Source organism: Petaurus breviceps, unplaced genomic scaffold (assembly GCF_028583685.1).
Source record: "Petaurus breviceps papuanus isolate PSGF00001 unplaced genomic scaffold, PetGlider_PUasm1.0 37, whole genome shotgun sequence".
NCBI classification, from domain to species: domain Eukaryota; kingdom Metazoa; phylum Chordata; class Mammalia; order Diprotodontia; family Petauridae; genus Petaurus; species Petaurus breviceps.
The window spans coordinates 11,567,398-11,579,610 of NW_027186296.1; the positions used below are offsets into that span (position 1 = coordinate 11,567,398).

Sequence of the window (12,213 nt, forward strand, 5' to 3'; positions counted from 1 at the left end):
CAGTCTGGTGAAGCCTATGGGCCCTATGTTTTAGTAAGGGAAAAGGAAGGAAACACAAATTTATTAGGTACCTACTCTGTACTAGGCACTGTGCTAAGAGCTTTTTACAAATATTATCTTATTTGATCCTTACAACAACCTTGGGAGGTAAGTGCTATTATTATCCCCATTTTATAGTTGAGGAAATTGAAGCAGACACAAGTTAGGTGGCTTGCCAGGGTCATGCAGTATGTATCTGAGGTTAGATTCAAACACAGGTCTTCCTGACTCCAGGTTCAGTGAGTGCTTTATCTACTATGCTGCCTGCCACCTACATTCATAATGAAAGGAAATTCTAAATTTCACCTAGAAGTTGTTCTCATTGAAAACAAAAATGTGATTTTTTTCTCATCCAAGTTCCCCATAAAATCTATTCATGGATCTCTTAGGTTAAGAATGCCTTCTCTATCCTCACTCAATGAAGCCCCCACCCCAGTGAAGTATTCCTCCTTAGGTGGGAGGCCTATAAGCTATTTTAACTCTATCCTGGGGCTACTGGGCTGCCTGGGAGACTGAGGACTCATAGCTACGCAACTAGGCCTGGGAGTTGGAGAGTAGGAATAGAAGGGAATTTCTCTAGGTTTTCCCTTCACCTTCTTTCCATCTTGTCCTATGGGACTGGAATCGAGATACTTCCATCCCAGGGCTCCTCCTTTTGTCTGTGGTCTCACCCTTCTCAGTGACTATGTACCCCACTTTCCTTCCCCCTGAGGTGTCCTCCCACCATTCCTCTATTCTATGACACCCCTGTTCTGCCTTTCTCAGGAGGTGTTGGCCCTCATGGGTCAAGAGAGCATCCCTCCACCCTGGAAGGGGCAAGGGTGGGGATAGGAGAGGTATAGAGTTTAAGGAGAGTAAGGGTATAAAAAAATAATGCAGGGTCCTAGAGCAATAGGGTCAAATTCAAATAGAAGTGGAGGCCACTAAACCATAACAAGGATCCCTGCAGGCAGTGTATAGACAGCTTTAAAATGTAATATTATTTAGGTTTTATTGCATTTTTATTTATTTTAGTTCTATATTTCCCAATTACACCTTAAATCTAGTTCAGGCAGCACACAAGAATGCTGTGGGCCACATCTGACCCAGAGGCTGTGTATTTGACTCTTCTGTTATGGGTGGGGAGGAAGCAGACTCCCCTATACCCCAAGGAAAATACTGGATGAGTGGAAGGGAGAGGAGGCCTCTAAGCAGGTGCTTGGAGGGGATAGGGTGGGGTAGTGACTATCTCACTAAGTAACAGAATACCATGATAGGGTGAGGGGCCAACATGGCTCCCATCATATCTGGAAACACAAACCCAAGTTTGTGTTGCCATTTACAATGGCCTTCACTGGGACCTAGAAGGTTATTCCCTTATTCAGGAGAACTAGCTTATAAGGCTCACAGCTTTTCCAATGTCCTTAGGAATAAACCAGAGCAATGAATATGAGAGGCTATCTCATATCTGACCAAAAAAATGTAATGCAATGAGCAGATGATTGTTTTCTTTAGATCTATCAATCCTTGATCATGGGGTGTGTGCAAAGGTCAATGTGATTGGCTCAGGTTCAGAATAAGAGTTATAGTCCCATGCTATGATAGAGCTAAGACAACCTTATATTTTGACCAAACTTTCTCCAGAGTTTGACCAAACTCCAGAGCAGCCCTATTCTTTTCAATCTCTAGAATGGGTCCCATCTTCTGGCAAGGCCTCCAGTCAGGGGGACTCTTTGGTCTATTCATCGGATCATACACCATGAGTTAGAAAATACTTGGAAGCTATTTTTCTAATAGATGAGGAAACTGAGGCCCAGAAAAGTTAAGTGACCTTGCTCAAGGTTTTAGGTATTAGAGGTGAGATTTGAACCCAGGTCCTATGAAGCCAGAGTCAGTACTCATTCCATTGTTTCATGATACCTCTTATTCCATGTTGTTCTCCATGGCATATAGAGTAGAATCCAAACCCTGGGCATCTTGCTGATCCCAAAGTATAGGGAGAAGGGGGCTACTTGAGTGGACTCAAGTGGATAGCCATACATGGGTGCCTCCTAACATAGCCCTGAATCTTCTCCTTCCCAAGAATTCATTCTGTCTCCCCACATTCTCTACATCAGGGCAAGGTGGCGCAGAAGAAAAGGCAGGAGCCAGTGTCTCAGCTTCTAGGAGAATTTTTTATTCTATTTCCTAGGCAGGGTCTATTGTACAGGGACCATGGAGTTGAGAGGGCCCATAATTGCACCTCCAGGTCAGTGCAGGACATTGTAGCCTGGCTACTCCTCATTCAAGCCCTTCTGAAAGGAAACAAAGTCCAAGTCAGTTCTGAGGGAAGGGAGTCAGGGACCAGGATGATGAGAGAAAGGTCTGGTTCTGGGCTTCGGGGGAACTTATGGTGCATTCTGTGGAAAGGACACATATGGAGCTGATTGACAGGTGAAGATTGTACAGGCATCCCTAGGGAATCAGTGTAAAAGTTCTCCAGGGTTTGGATCACAAGGGGTAGATGGTAAGGGTCAAAGTGGAAGAAGTCAAGAATCTTACAGGGTTCAGTTTCAGGGATGATGATAAGCCCTGGGCATGCTATTTATAGAATCAGAATTTTAGAGCGAGAAGGGACTTTTACAAATCTTCTAGTCAAACCTCATTTTATAGAAATGGAAATTGAGTCTCTGTCATTGAGAAATGGCTTACTGAGGGTGACAGAGCTAGTTAGCGGTGATTAGATTCAGGAGAGAGAGTCTCGTTCTGTTGGGGTATGAAGCCCAATGTTTGAGAAACCCAGAGGATGAGGAACCTAATGGCTTAAGAAACCATGTTGGGAGAGCTGTGTACAGGGTGCCTGATAGAGGGATGCTCCTGGAAAGAGGTGCCATTTCTGAGGAAGCAACAGTGTCCAGGATCCGTGTGTTTGCTGTGGCGAGTACAGAGCACTGGAGGTTCTGGCAGTTGGGAGTACCCTACAAGGGGCTCACCTTGGCACCGATGTCACGGCTCTTGGCTCGAAGCTTGTTGACCTGGGACTCGGCAATGTCAGCCCGTTCCTCGGCCTCATCCAGCTCATGCTGGACCTTCCTGAACTTGGACAGGTTGGTATTGGCTTGTTCCTCCTGTGGCAGGGGCAGGGAAAAGACCAGGAAGAAATGATTGCGGTTGGAGTAAGGAGAGAAGGGCATCCCTAGGCATCTTTGGCTTAGGAAACCAACTCCTTTTCCATTTTGGGCTTTAGTTAGGCTACTGATCCAGGCTCCTAACTCCTGTGTCCACTCCCCATATTTCCCAATTCCCACAAAGTGAACACTTACCGCTTCCTCAGCCTGCCGCTTATAGGCCTTGACTTTCAGTTGTAACTTGTCCACCAGATCCTGAAGCCGAAGCAGGTTCTTCCTGTCTTCCTCTGTCTGCCAGGGAACAGGGATGAAGAAGTCATTGGAGAGCCCACTGACCTTTTTTCCCCCTTTTTAATTCTTTTAATATTTATCACTAAATCCTCCACTGACACCATTTTCTGCTTTTCACTCTATCACTGCACTCTCCTTACTGTCATAGAAAAGGGACTGAGGGCAGTGGGAGGCATGAGTTGAGATTTGTCTGATGAAAACAATGAGGTTCTGGGCTTTGTCCCTAGAGATGGAGTTCTTAACTTTTTTAGTGTCATGGATGCTTTTGGCAGTTTTATGAAGGCTATGAATCTCTTCTCAGAGTAGTGTTTTAAATGCATGAAATACATGAGATTCAAAGGAAATAAATTATTTTGACATATAATTTTCAAAATAAGTTCACAACATGCAGACTTCAGAAAAACCTGGAAAGGTTTATATGAACTGATGCTGAGTGAAGTGAGCAGAACCAGGAGAACACGTACACAGTAACAGCCACAGTGTATGATGACTGATTTTGGCAGACTTAGCCCTTTTCAGTAATGCAAGTACCTAAAACAATTCCAGAGGACTCATGATGGAAAATGCCATCCACATACAGAGAAAGAACTATGGAGTCTGAATGTAGAGTGAAGCAGAATATTTTCTTTTTTGTTTTGTTTTTTCTTTCTCATGGTTTCTCCCATTCATTATAATTCTTCTATACAATATGACTAAATGTGATAATAGGAATAATAGGAATGTATATGTAGAGTCTATATCAGATTGCAGGCCATGTTGGGGAAGGAGGAGGCAGGGAGGCGGGAAAATTTTAAACTTATGGAAGTGAATGTTGAAAATGAAAAATAAATAAATTAACTTAAAAAAAAGCTCCCATATCCCAGTTAAGGAACCCTGCTCTAGAGTAAAGACTGGGTTTGGGTCTAGAACTTCAGATGTGATCTGGAGATTTTCCTAAAATACAATTGTCACATAGAAAGTGGTATGTTCCAGGTCCTCAGACAAGTGGCACCACTAGTTTTTGTTCTAGAGGCATTGTGGCATTTTAATTTTAGGAAGAAAGAACTTTCTTCAGAAACTGATTCTAGAGAACAAAAGCTTTGAGTTGGAACTGAAAATGGTATCATTTCCTTTGGTTCTTGTCCAGAGGATTTAAAATATTTCAGTGTTGTTTCTAGGATCTTGAGACCTTTAGAGCTCTTTGGGGGATGGTTATATTTATGACCTATTCTAAAATGTGGTTCTTGAACTATGTTGGATGATCTTTATCCAGAATTCGGGGCATAGTCCTGTGATGCTACGCTGTGAGGTTGAGTTTATAGGGTTGGGCTTTTTGGGGACTGATGATGTGAAATATGACCATGAGTTGGGGCATTATCCACCCCAGGAAGGAGCTAGTCATGCTGAAGGCCAAGGAGGAAAGGCTTACTTTATCTTAGGGGACCGGGTTCTAAATAAGAAGTGTCAAACATCCTAGGCCACACGTGGCCAACATCACTCTCGTGTGCAGTTGAATCTGATTAAGATGTAACTGGTAGAACATAGATGATGTTAAGATGTGTTTTTCTAAGTCAATGTGCAGCTTGTAGGGAGTTTTCTGCATGTTTTAGTGGCCCCCATTTCTGAGTTTGAAGCCACTGGGCTAGAGCAAAGGAGCTGAGAACAGTTCCAAAGTCCTGAAGTCTTTGTTGGCTCACCTGGTAGGTGAGCTCCTTGATGCGCCTCTCACATTTCCTCATGCCCTTGACTGACTCGGCATTCCGTTTCTGCTCTGACTCAAGCTCGTTCTCCAGCTCCCGCACCCGGGCCTCGAGCTTCTGCAGCTGCTTCTTGCCTCCCTTGAGGGCGATCTGCTCAGCCTCATCCAGTCGGTGCTGCAGGTCCTTGATGGTCTGCTCCATGTTCTTCTTCATCCTCTCCAGGTGGGCACTGGTGTCCTGCTCCTTCTTCAGCTCCTCGGCCATCATGGCTGCCTGGGGTGTGGAGAGAGAGGGAGGGAGCCTCCTTTAGGCCTAGGCACACCAAAGGCCATGGGGTGACACTGGCCAGGAGTAGATGGAGGGCTCTATACTCACATCAGTGATGGCCTTCTTGGCCTTCTCTTCAGCATTCCTGCACTCCTGTACTGCCTCCTCCACTTCTGTCTGGAGCTGAGACAGGTCTGCATCCATCTTCTTCTTCTGGTTGATTAGGCTGGTGTTCTAAATTGGGATGGTAGGGAGGGAAACAAAGAAAATTCATGACTCACTGGGTTGGTTGTGTCTAAGGGTGGTTTACCCCCAACTATGAACTGAACCAAGGCCAGTTCCTTTATATAAAAATATATAAATAATGGTAAAGTTTTACAGTTATCTTTTAGTATATTTATATAATACTTTAATGTTTATAATGTGGGCTCAAGGATTATTATCCCCATTTTACAGAGGAGTAAATTAAGGATCTCAGAAGTTAAGTGACTTGCCCATGGTCACACAGTTACTGCAAATCTGAGGTGAGATTTGAATCTAGTTCTCCCAATTCCAAGTTTAGTCCTCCTTCCACAACTCATGCTACCTTTATAAATAAAATGTCTTAGTTGAATAATCTTGGTGTAATCAGATATATAATCAAAAGATCACAGGGTCTAGTCCTGGAAGGGACTTATTCCAATGCCTTCATTTTATAGATGAGGAAAACTGAGGCTGGAAGTGACAAAGAAACACATTTAGACTTGATACCAGAAAAACTATCTAACGGAGTGGTCCAATAAGTCCATTCAATAGCTCTTTCTCATTGGAGGTCTTTAAGCATAGGCTGGATGACTGTTTGTTGGGGATGGTATAGTGGGGATTCTTTTTGGAGGATTTCTAATCAGACTAGATGCCTGCTGGGGTCCCTTCCAATTCTAAAATTCTGTAAGTTTGTGTTATGTGCTATACTTGGAGACGACACCCAACAAGTGGTTTTGTTATAGACTGCTTTCTCTACTGGTAGTAAAAATCACAATCAGTGTGTGTTAGGTCCCCCTCAGGTCCCAGAACCAATTGTTAAATTAAGTATGAACATTGGGCCAGCTAGGTGGCTCAGTGAATAGAGCACTGGCCCTGAAGTCAGGAGGACCTGAGTTCAAATCTTGCTTCAGACACTTCACACTTAACTAACTGTGTGACCTTGGGCAAGTCATGTAACTCCAATTGCCTTGCCTTTCCCCATCCAAAAAAAAAAGTATGAACATTTACACCTCAAAAATCAGCAAACTACAAACCAGGGCTTCATGTATTATTTTATTGATTTGTAGACTTAAGAAAGTGATGCAGATTAAATGTAAAAGTATGGCACTCTGTAGAGAGCCGGTTGTTAAACATTTACCATCACACCTTTCATATGACCAGTGGGGTTCCCTTCTCACCTGGGAGTGGAGCAGCTGTACCCGCTCACTGGTCTCAATGAGTTCCTGCTCAGCCAGCTTCCGGGCCCGTTCTGTCTGTTCCACCACAGCCCGGAGCTCCTCAAGTTCTGCCTGTAGCAGGTTGTTGCGGCGTTCCACAATGGCGATGTTCTCCTTCAGGTCATCGTTGGCTCGGACCGCATCATCCAGCTGGATCTGGGTGTCCTGAGAATGAGAGAAACCGGCATTAGGTAGGATAATGGCAGTAGCGTTAACTGAGTAGGTGGATGAGAGTGACCCCATCTGGGCTGACCTGGGCAGCTCTGAGATCCAAGACAGGCTAAAAAGCTTGGGGTTCCCGTGCCTTCATGGTTATCAATATCTCTGCCATGACCATGAGTTGCTGCTCCAGGCACCAGGGTTCTAGAGCCTGTACCAGAACTTGCTCCCAGTATACGGTCTTAGATTTAGAGATCTCTAATAGAGTTTTGGAGGCCACCTTGTGGATAGAGAACTGGGCCTAGAGCCAGGAAGACCTGAGTTCTAATCTAGCCTCAGACATTTACTAGTTGTATGACCTTGGGCAAGCTACTTAACCTCTGTTTGCCTCAGTTTCCTCAACTGTAAAATGGGTATAATAATATCACCTACCTTCCAGGGTTGTTGTATGTGTCAAATGAGATAACATTTGTAAAGTACTTAGCACAGGGCCTGGTACATAATAGGCATTATATAAATGTCATTATTTATTATTATTATTAGGCAGCTATGTGGCACAGTGGATAGAGCATTGGACCTGAAGTCAGGAAGATCTGAGTTCAAATTTGATCTCAGTCACTTACTAGCTGTGTGATCCTAGGCAAGTCACTTAACCCTGTTTGCCTCAGTTTCCTCATCTGTAAAATGAGCGAGAGAAGGAAATGGCAAACCACTCTACTACCTTTGCTAAGAAAACCCCAAGTGGAGTCATGAAAAGTTTTACATATGGGGAAATTGAGACCTGGAGAGGCTAAGTGACTTGCCCTAGGTAGCAGAGGCAGGATTTAAATCTGGGTCTCCATCTCCAAATTTATCGCTCTTTTTTTGCTGAACCACTAAACAGTTGTCCAAACACTGAAGTCATTTCCATGGGGTGGGAATGCCTCTAGTTCTGAGAAAGCTGGCATACCTTGAGCAAACCCTGTAGGGTCTTGACTTGCTTCTGGGCCTCTGCAGCGATGCGATTAGCATGGCTGAGCTGGATCTCCATCTCGTTGAGGTCTCCCTCCATTTTCTTCTTTACCCGAAGGGCCTCATTCCGGCTGCGGGTCTCAGCATCAAGGGAGGTCTGCAGGGAATCCACCACCCGTAGGTGGTTGCGTTTGGCCTGCTCCATTTCCTCATCCTTCTCTGCCAACTTGCGTTCAATCTCTGCCTTGATCTGGTTGAACTCCAGCTGTGCCCGGAGGATCTTCCCCTCCTCGTGCTCCAAGGAGGCCTGGGAGGATGAAGGAGAAGAGCTAAGAGTGAGTGGATTTTAAGATCATAGGAACACAGGGAGGGAGAACTGGGTGCGACGTAATAGAAGCTGAGTGAGGTCGAGCCTAAGGGAAGGGGGAGAGGCAGCTTGGCACAGTAGATCCAGAGATGGAGTGAGACGGGACAAACTTGGCTTCCATACTGCCTCTGCTATGCACTGACTGAGTGAACCTGAGTAAGTCACTTGACCCCGGGGCAACTAAATCTCTAAGACTATGTATTGTAGAGCAAGTATTGTTCCTTCCATAGAGGGTGATTTCCAGATCTGCATTGTTTCCTCCCTGAAGAATTCCCTGTTCCAATGAAATCGCAGGTTGAGTCAAAAGAAATAAAAAAGGAATAAGGGAAGGGGACATGGAGGTGATACAGAAGAAAAAGAAAGCCTAAGGAGACGGGGGTTTCACATACAGAGGAGGGTCATATAAAGACAACAGAGTAAAAAGAAGGGGGCTACCACGAGAGAAGTAGAGGAGGCAGGCACAACATAATTCAGGAAGAGGAAAGAGCCCTGGATTTGGATTCAGAGGCCCTGGGTTTGAATCTTAGCTTTGCCACTTACTACCTGGATGTCCTGGGGGGAGTTATTTAGGGGATTCAGTTTCCCCATCTGTCAAAGGAAAGAGTTGGACCAGATAACCTTTAAAGCCTTTTCAAAGTCAAAATCTATAAGCCTACGATCTGGGAGACACTGAAAAGAAGAGGGAGATGAAGACGGATAAGTGGATGGAATTTGAAAGACAGACAAAGAGGAATAGAGGTACAAGAGAATGGGGGCGAGTTGCTGGGGAAGGAAGGCAGGAGACAAAGGGGGGAGGGGCATTCTGGGGCCCAGGCCTCTTTCACCTCTGCTTCCTCCAGGGCTGACTGCAGTTCCAACTTCTCTGCCTCCAGCTGTTTCCGGATCTTCTCCAGCTCATGGATACTTTTTCCACTGGAGCCCAGCTGTTCTGTCAGGTCTGAGATCTCCTCTGTAGGTCAAAGACAGAAGACCTGATTATGGGGTTGGGGTCCTTGGTATGATCCTATAGTGCAGGGTGTCTTTGGCTGCAGGATCATCAGGATTCCCCAGGAGAGCCGTGGCTGACATACTGTCATTTCCTTCCTGTACTATCAGTTGAACAAGAGAGTGGGAGATAACGGTCACAGGATCAGCTCATCACCACATCTGCTGCTTCCTCCTTCCTTGCCCTGGCCCCTCCCTGACTCACCTTGGAGGTTCTTGTTTTCCCTCTTGAAAGTCTCCAGATGCTCCAGGGATTCCTCATAGGCATTCTTTAGCTTGAAGAGCTCAGTGCTGAGGGAACGAGCCTCCTTCTGAGATGCTTCTAGTTCTGATTGAGACTCTTCATATTTCTGCTTCCACTCGGCAAGGATCTAGGCAAAAAGACAGGGACCAGATCACTTGACAGGTTCCCAGGGCTGGCTCTGCACTGTTCTGTCAGCTCCACCCCAGGGGTTCTGGGCTAGAGACTCCATGATCTTTGGCTTGTATTTCCATCCACAGCTCTGTCCCCTTCACCCCCAGGACAGTTTCTCCTGGTCCTTTTACTACAAATTGCCCCCTTCCATTAGCCGCTCTAATGCTATCTTTCTTTCTCACCTTGTTCGTATGCCATATTCCTTCTCCTTCTTGCCCTCTCTTCTTTATTCCTCTCCCCCATCTCTCTACTTGGATTCCCCCTATCTTTAATCTTCCTCCTTATCTTTCTTTCCTAGTTCCCTTTCCCTGTCCTTTCCTTCCAAACTTTGTCCAAGTTTCTCTGAATCTTCTTAAGGACCAAGGATGGGGATTAGTTCACTCAACAAAGTCTCCAGGCTCCACTCCCCTCAGCCCCATTCCAGGGCCTCCTTCCATACCCACTCCCTGGCCCATTTTTCTTCTACCTCCTCACCTTCCTTTCCTTCATCTTCCTTGGCACTCTTGGCCTCCCATCTCCCCATCCCCTTGACTCCCTTTCCCAAATCTCTCTCTTTTATCTCCTTCTCCATGCCTCAGCTCTTCCCCTCTGGGCATCACTCAGCTTCTTTATGGTTTTCTTTGGCCCCTTTTACTCTCATCTAGATTTCTCTTCCTTCTGTTCATCTGCCTCTTGCTTTAGCCCCATTGTGGGAATTCCACCCCCTTGTGTTTCCTTCCTTCTTCATCTGTAACATGGCCCACCCAGTAAAAAGGATTGGGTTTGGAATCCTGGCACCCGGATTGACCCATGACATGGGCAAGTTAATTTCTTCATCTGTAAGATGAATGCATTATCATAAATGTTCTTTAACATGCCTTCAAACTCTAACGCTTGGACTGAATGAGCTCTCTGACCCTGTGGCAGTCCCTCTCCATCCTGCCTGTCCTCACCTTGTCAAAGTTCCTCTGTTTCTTGTCCAGAGCAGCTGCGGCGGCATTGGACCGTTCCACATCCACCATCAGGTCTTCAATTTCATTCTGCAGTCTGTGCTTGGTCTTCTCCAGGGATGAGCACTTGGCATTCACAGCCTCCACGGCCTCCTCTGCATCCTGCAGCCTCTGGGCCAGCTTTTTCCTGCCCAGGGTAGAGGCAGGAAGCAAAGGGAAGCAGCATGAACCTCCTGGGAAATGATTCCTGGGCACTCCTATGGCCTGCAAAGCCACTGGATTAATCTAGAACCTTGTTATAGAAATCTAGAGCAGACTGAGGCTAGGTACCAAAATGAGCTAGGCAACACACAAATGCACAGGGACTCAAGACCAGCAGTTACTGGGAGCCTTAGAACCCTTTTTAGAGAAACCTATAATTGTCTTCAGCCAGGCATCAGAGTGATCTAGAGAACATGCAAATGGCTTGGTGACTAGAAGAGGAGCTAAGATTGCTGGAGTGATTCAGAACCCATACTAGAGAAACCTAGAACAGATACTCTAAGAACAGGTACCAGTATAATCTGGTGCACACAAAATCAACGCAGAATCTCCATGACATTCACTTAAGACAAGGAATACCAACACCACACTCGAAAAAAGAGATGCCTTTATAACCTGGCTTAAAGTTCTAAATCAAAAATATGATGGAAAAGTGCATTTCCTGCATTGAGTTCATATACCCACCCGGCCATGCAGCCCTTCCCAGGGTCTCAATGCTCTGCCACATGTTGTAACTCTCTGCACACAGACAAACCTTTTGTTCGTCTTATATTCAAATCCAAAACATAACGCGAGCAAAAAGCTTCCCTGAGAGGAGAAGATGCAGGAGTGGGGGAAGGGGTTAGTCTCCCACCCCCAAAGAGCTTCTTGAAGAGAGGTCTAGCCCCTGAGCCTTGCTTATGCTCTGTGCAGCGGCAGAGGGGATTGGGGAGACCCCAGGGACTCACTTGGCCTCCTCCAGCTCCTCAGTCCTCTGGATGGCGTCTGTCTCATACTTGGTCCTCCACTGTGCCACCTCTGAGTTGGCCTTGGACAGGACACGCTGCAGCTCAGCCTTGGCCTCTGTCTCCTCCTCATACTGCTCCCTCAGGAGGTCACAGTCATGGCGGGCTGACTGCAGGGCGTGTGCCAGAGCATTCTTTGCCTGGGAGTAGGTGGATGGAACAGGAAGAGATCATGTGTACCATTTCTGGGTGCAGTAGTGAGGACAAATCCCAGGTTCCATCCCCCATGATGGTTTTTTTCCCATCATTTTCCTTGCTATTAACTTTTTCTCAGAGTCCACCCTTGGTCCTTATCCCCAGTCAATACATTAAACAAATCCTCAAGTATTTACTGAGAATTTACTCTGTGTCATCATTGATTGAGAGCTGGAAGGGACCCCAAAGGCTATTGAGTCCAACCCCCTCATTTCACAGATGAGGAAACTGAGGCACAGAGAGATTAAGCAGCTTGCCAGGGTCAAACAGCTGGGATAGATAGATAGATAGGATAGATAGATAGATAGATAGATAGATAGATAGATAGATAGATAGATAGATAGA

At 45.8% G+C, this 12,213-nt stretch overlaps 2 protein-coding genes across 5 annotated transcripts in view; one reads left to right on the forward strand and one right to left on the reverse strand.

Moving 5' to 3' along the window:
• NGDN (neuroguidin) overlaps positions 1 to 12,213 on the forward strand; it is a 104,410-nt gene that overhangs the window by 32,622 nt on the left and 59,575 nt on the right. The window lies entirely within an intron of this gene.
• The window catches only part of LOC138168900 (myosin-7), a 36,971-nt gene continuing 26,931 nt past the window's right edge, over positions 2,174 to 12,213 (reverse strand). For 3 of the 4 annotated variants that reach the window (XM_069097869.1, XM_069097870.1, XM_069097866.1), the window contains 11 exons: positions 11,617 to 11,813; positions 10,631 to 10,814; positions 9,489 to 9,654; positions 9,124 to 9,248; positions 7,931 to 8,239; positions 6,784 to 6,987; positions 5,471 to 5,596; positions 5,093 to 5,368; positions 3,321 to 3,416; positions 2,991 to 3,125; positions 2,174 to 2,312 (listed from right to left, as the gene is read on the reverse strand). In XM_069097869.1, coding sequence (XP_068953970.1) covers positions 2,292 to 2,312; positions 2,991 to 3,125; positions 3,321 to 3,416; positions 5,093 to 5,368; positions 5,471 to 5,596; positions 6,784 to 6,987; positions 7,931 to 8,239; positions 9,124 to 9,248; positions 9,489 to 9,654; positions 10,631 to 10,814; positions 11,617 to 11,813 — 1,839 coding nt within the window. In that variant the 3' untranslated portion in view covers positions 2,174 to 2,291. The remainder of the gene's footprint in view (positions 2,313 to 2,990; positions 3,126 to 3,320; positions 3,417 to 5,092; positions 5,369 to 5,470; positions 5,597 to 6,783; positions 6,988 to 7,930; positions 8,240 to 9,123; positions 9,249 to 9,488; positions 9,655 to 10,630; positions 10,815 to 11,616; positions 11,814 to 12,213) is intronic. The other variant, XM_069097868.1, reaches the window with a different exon arrangement.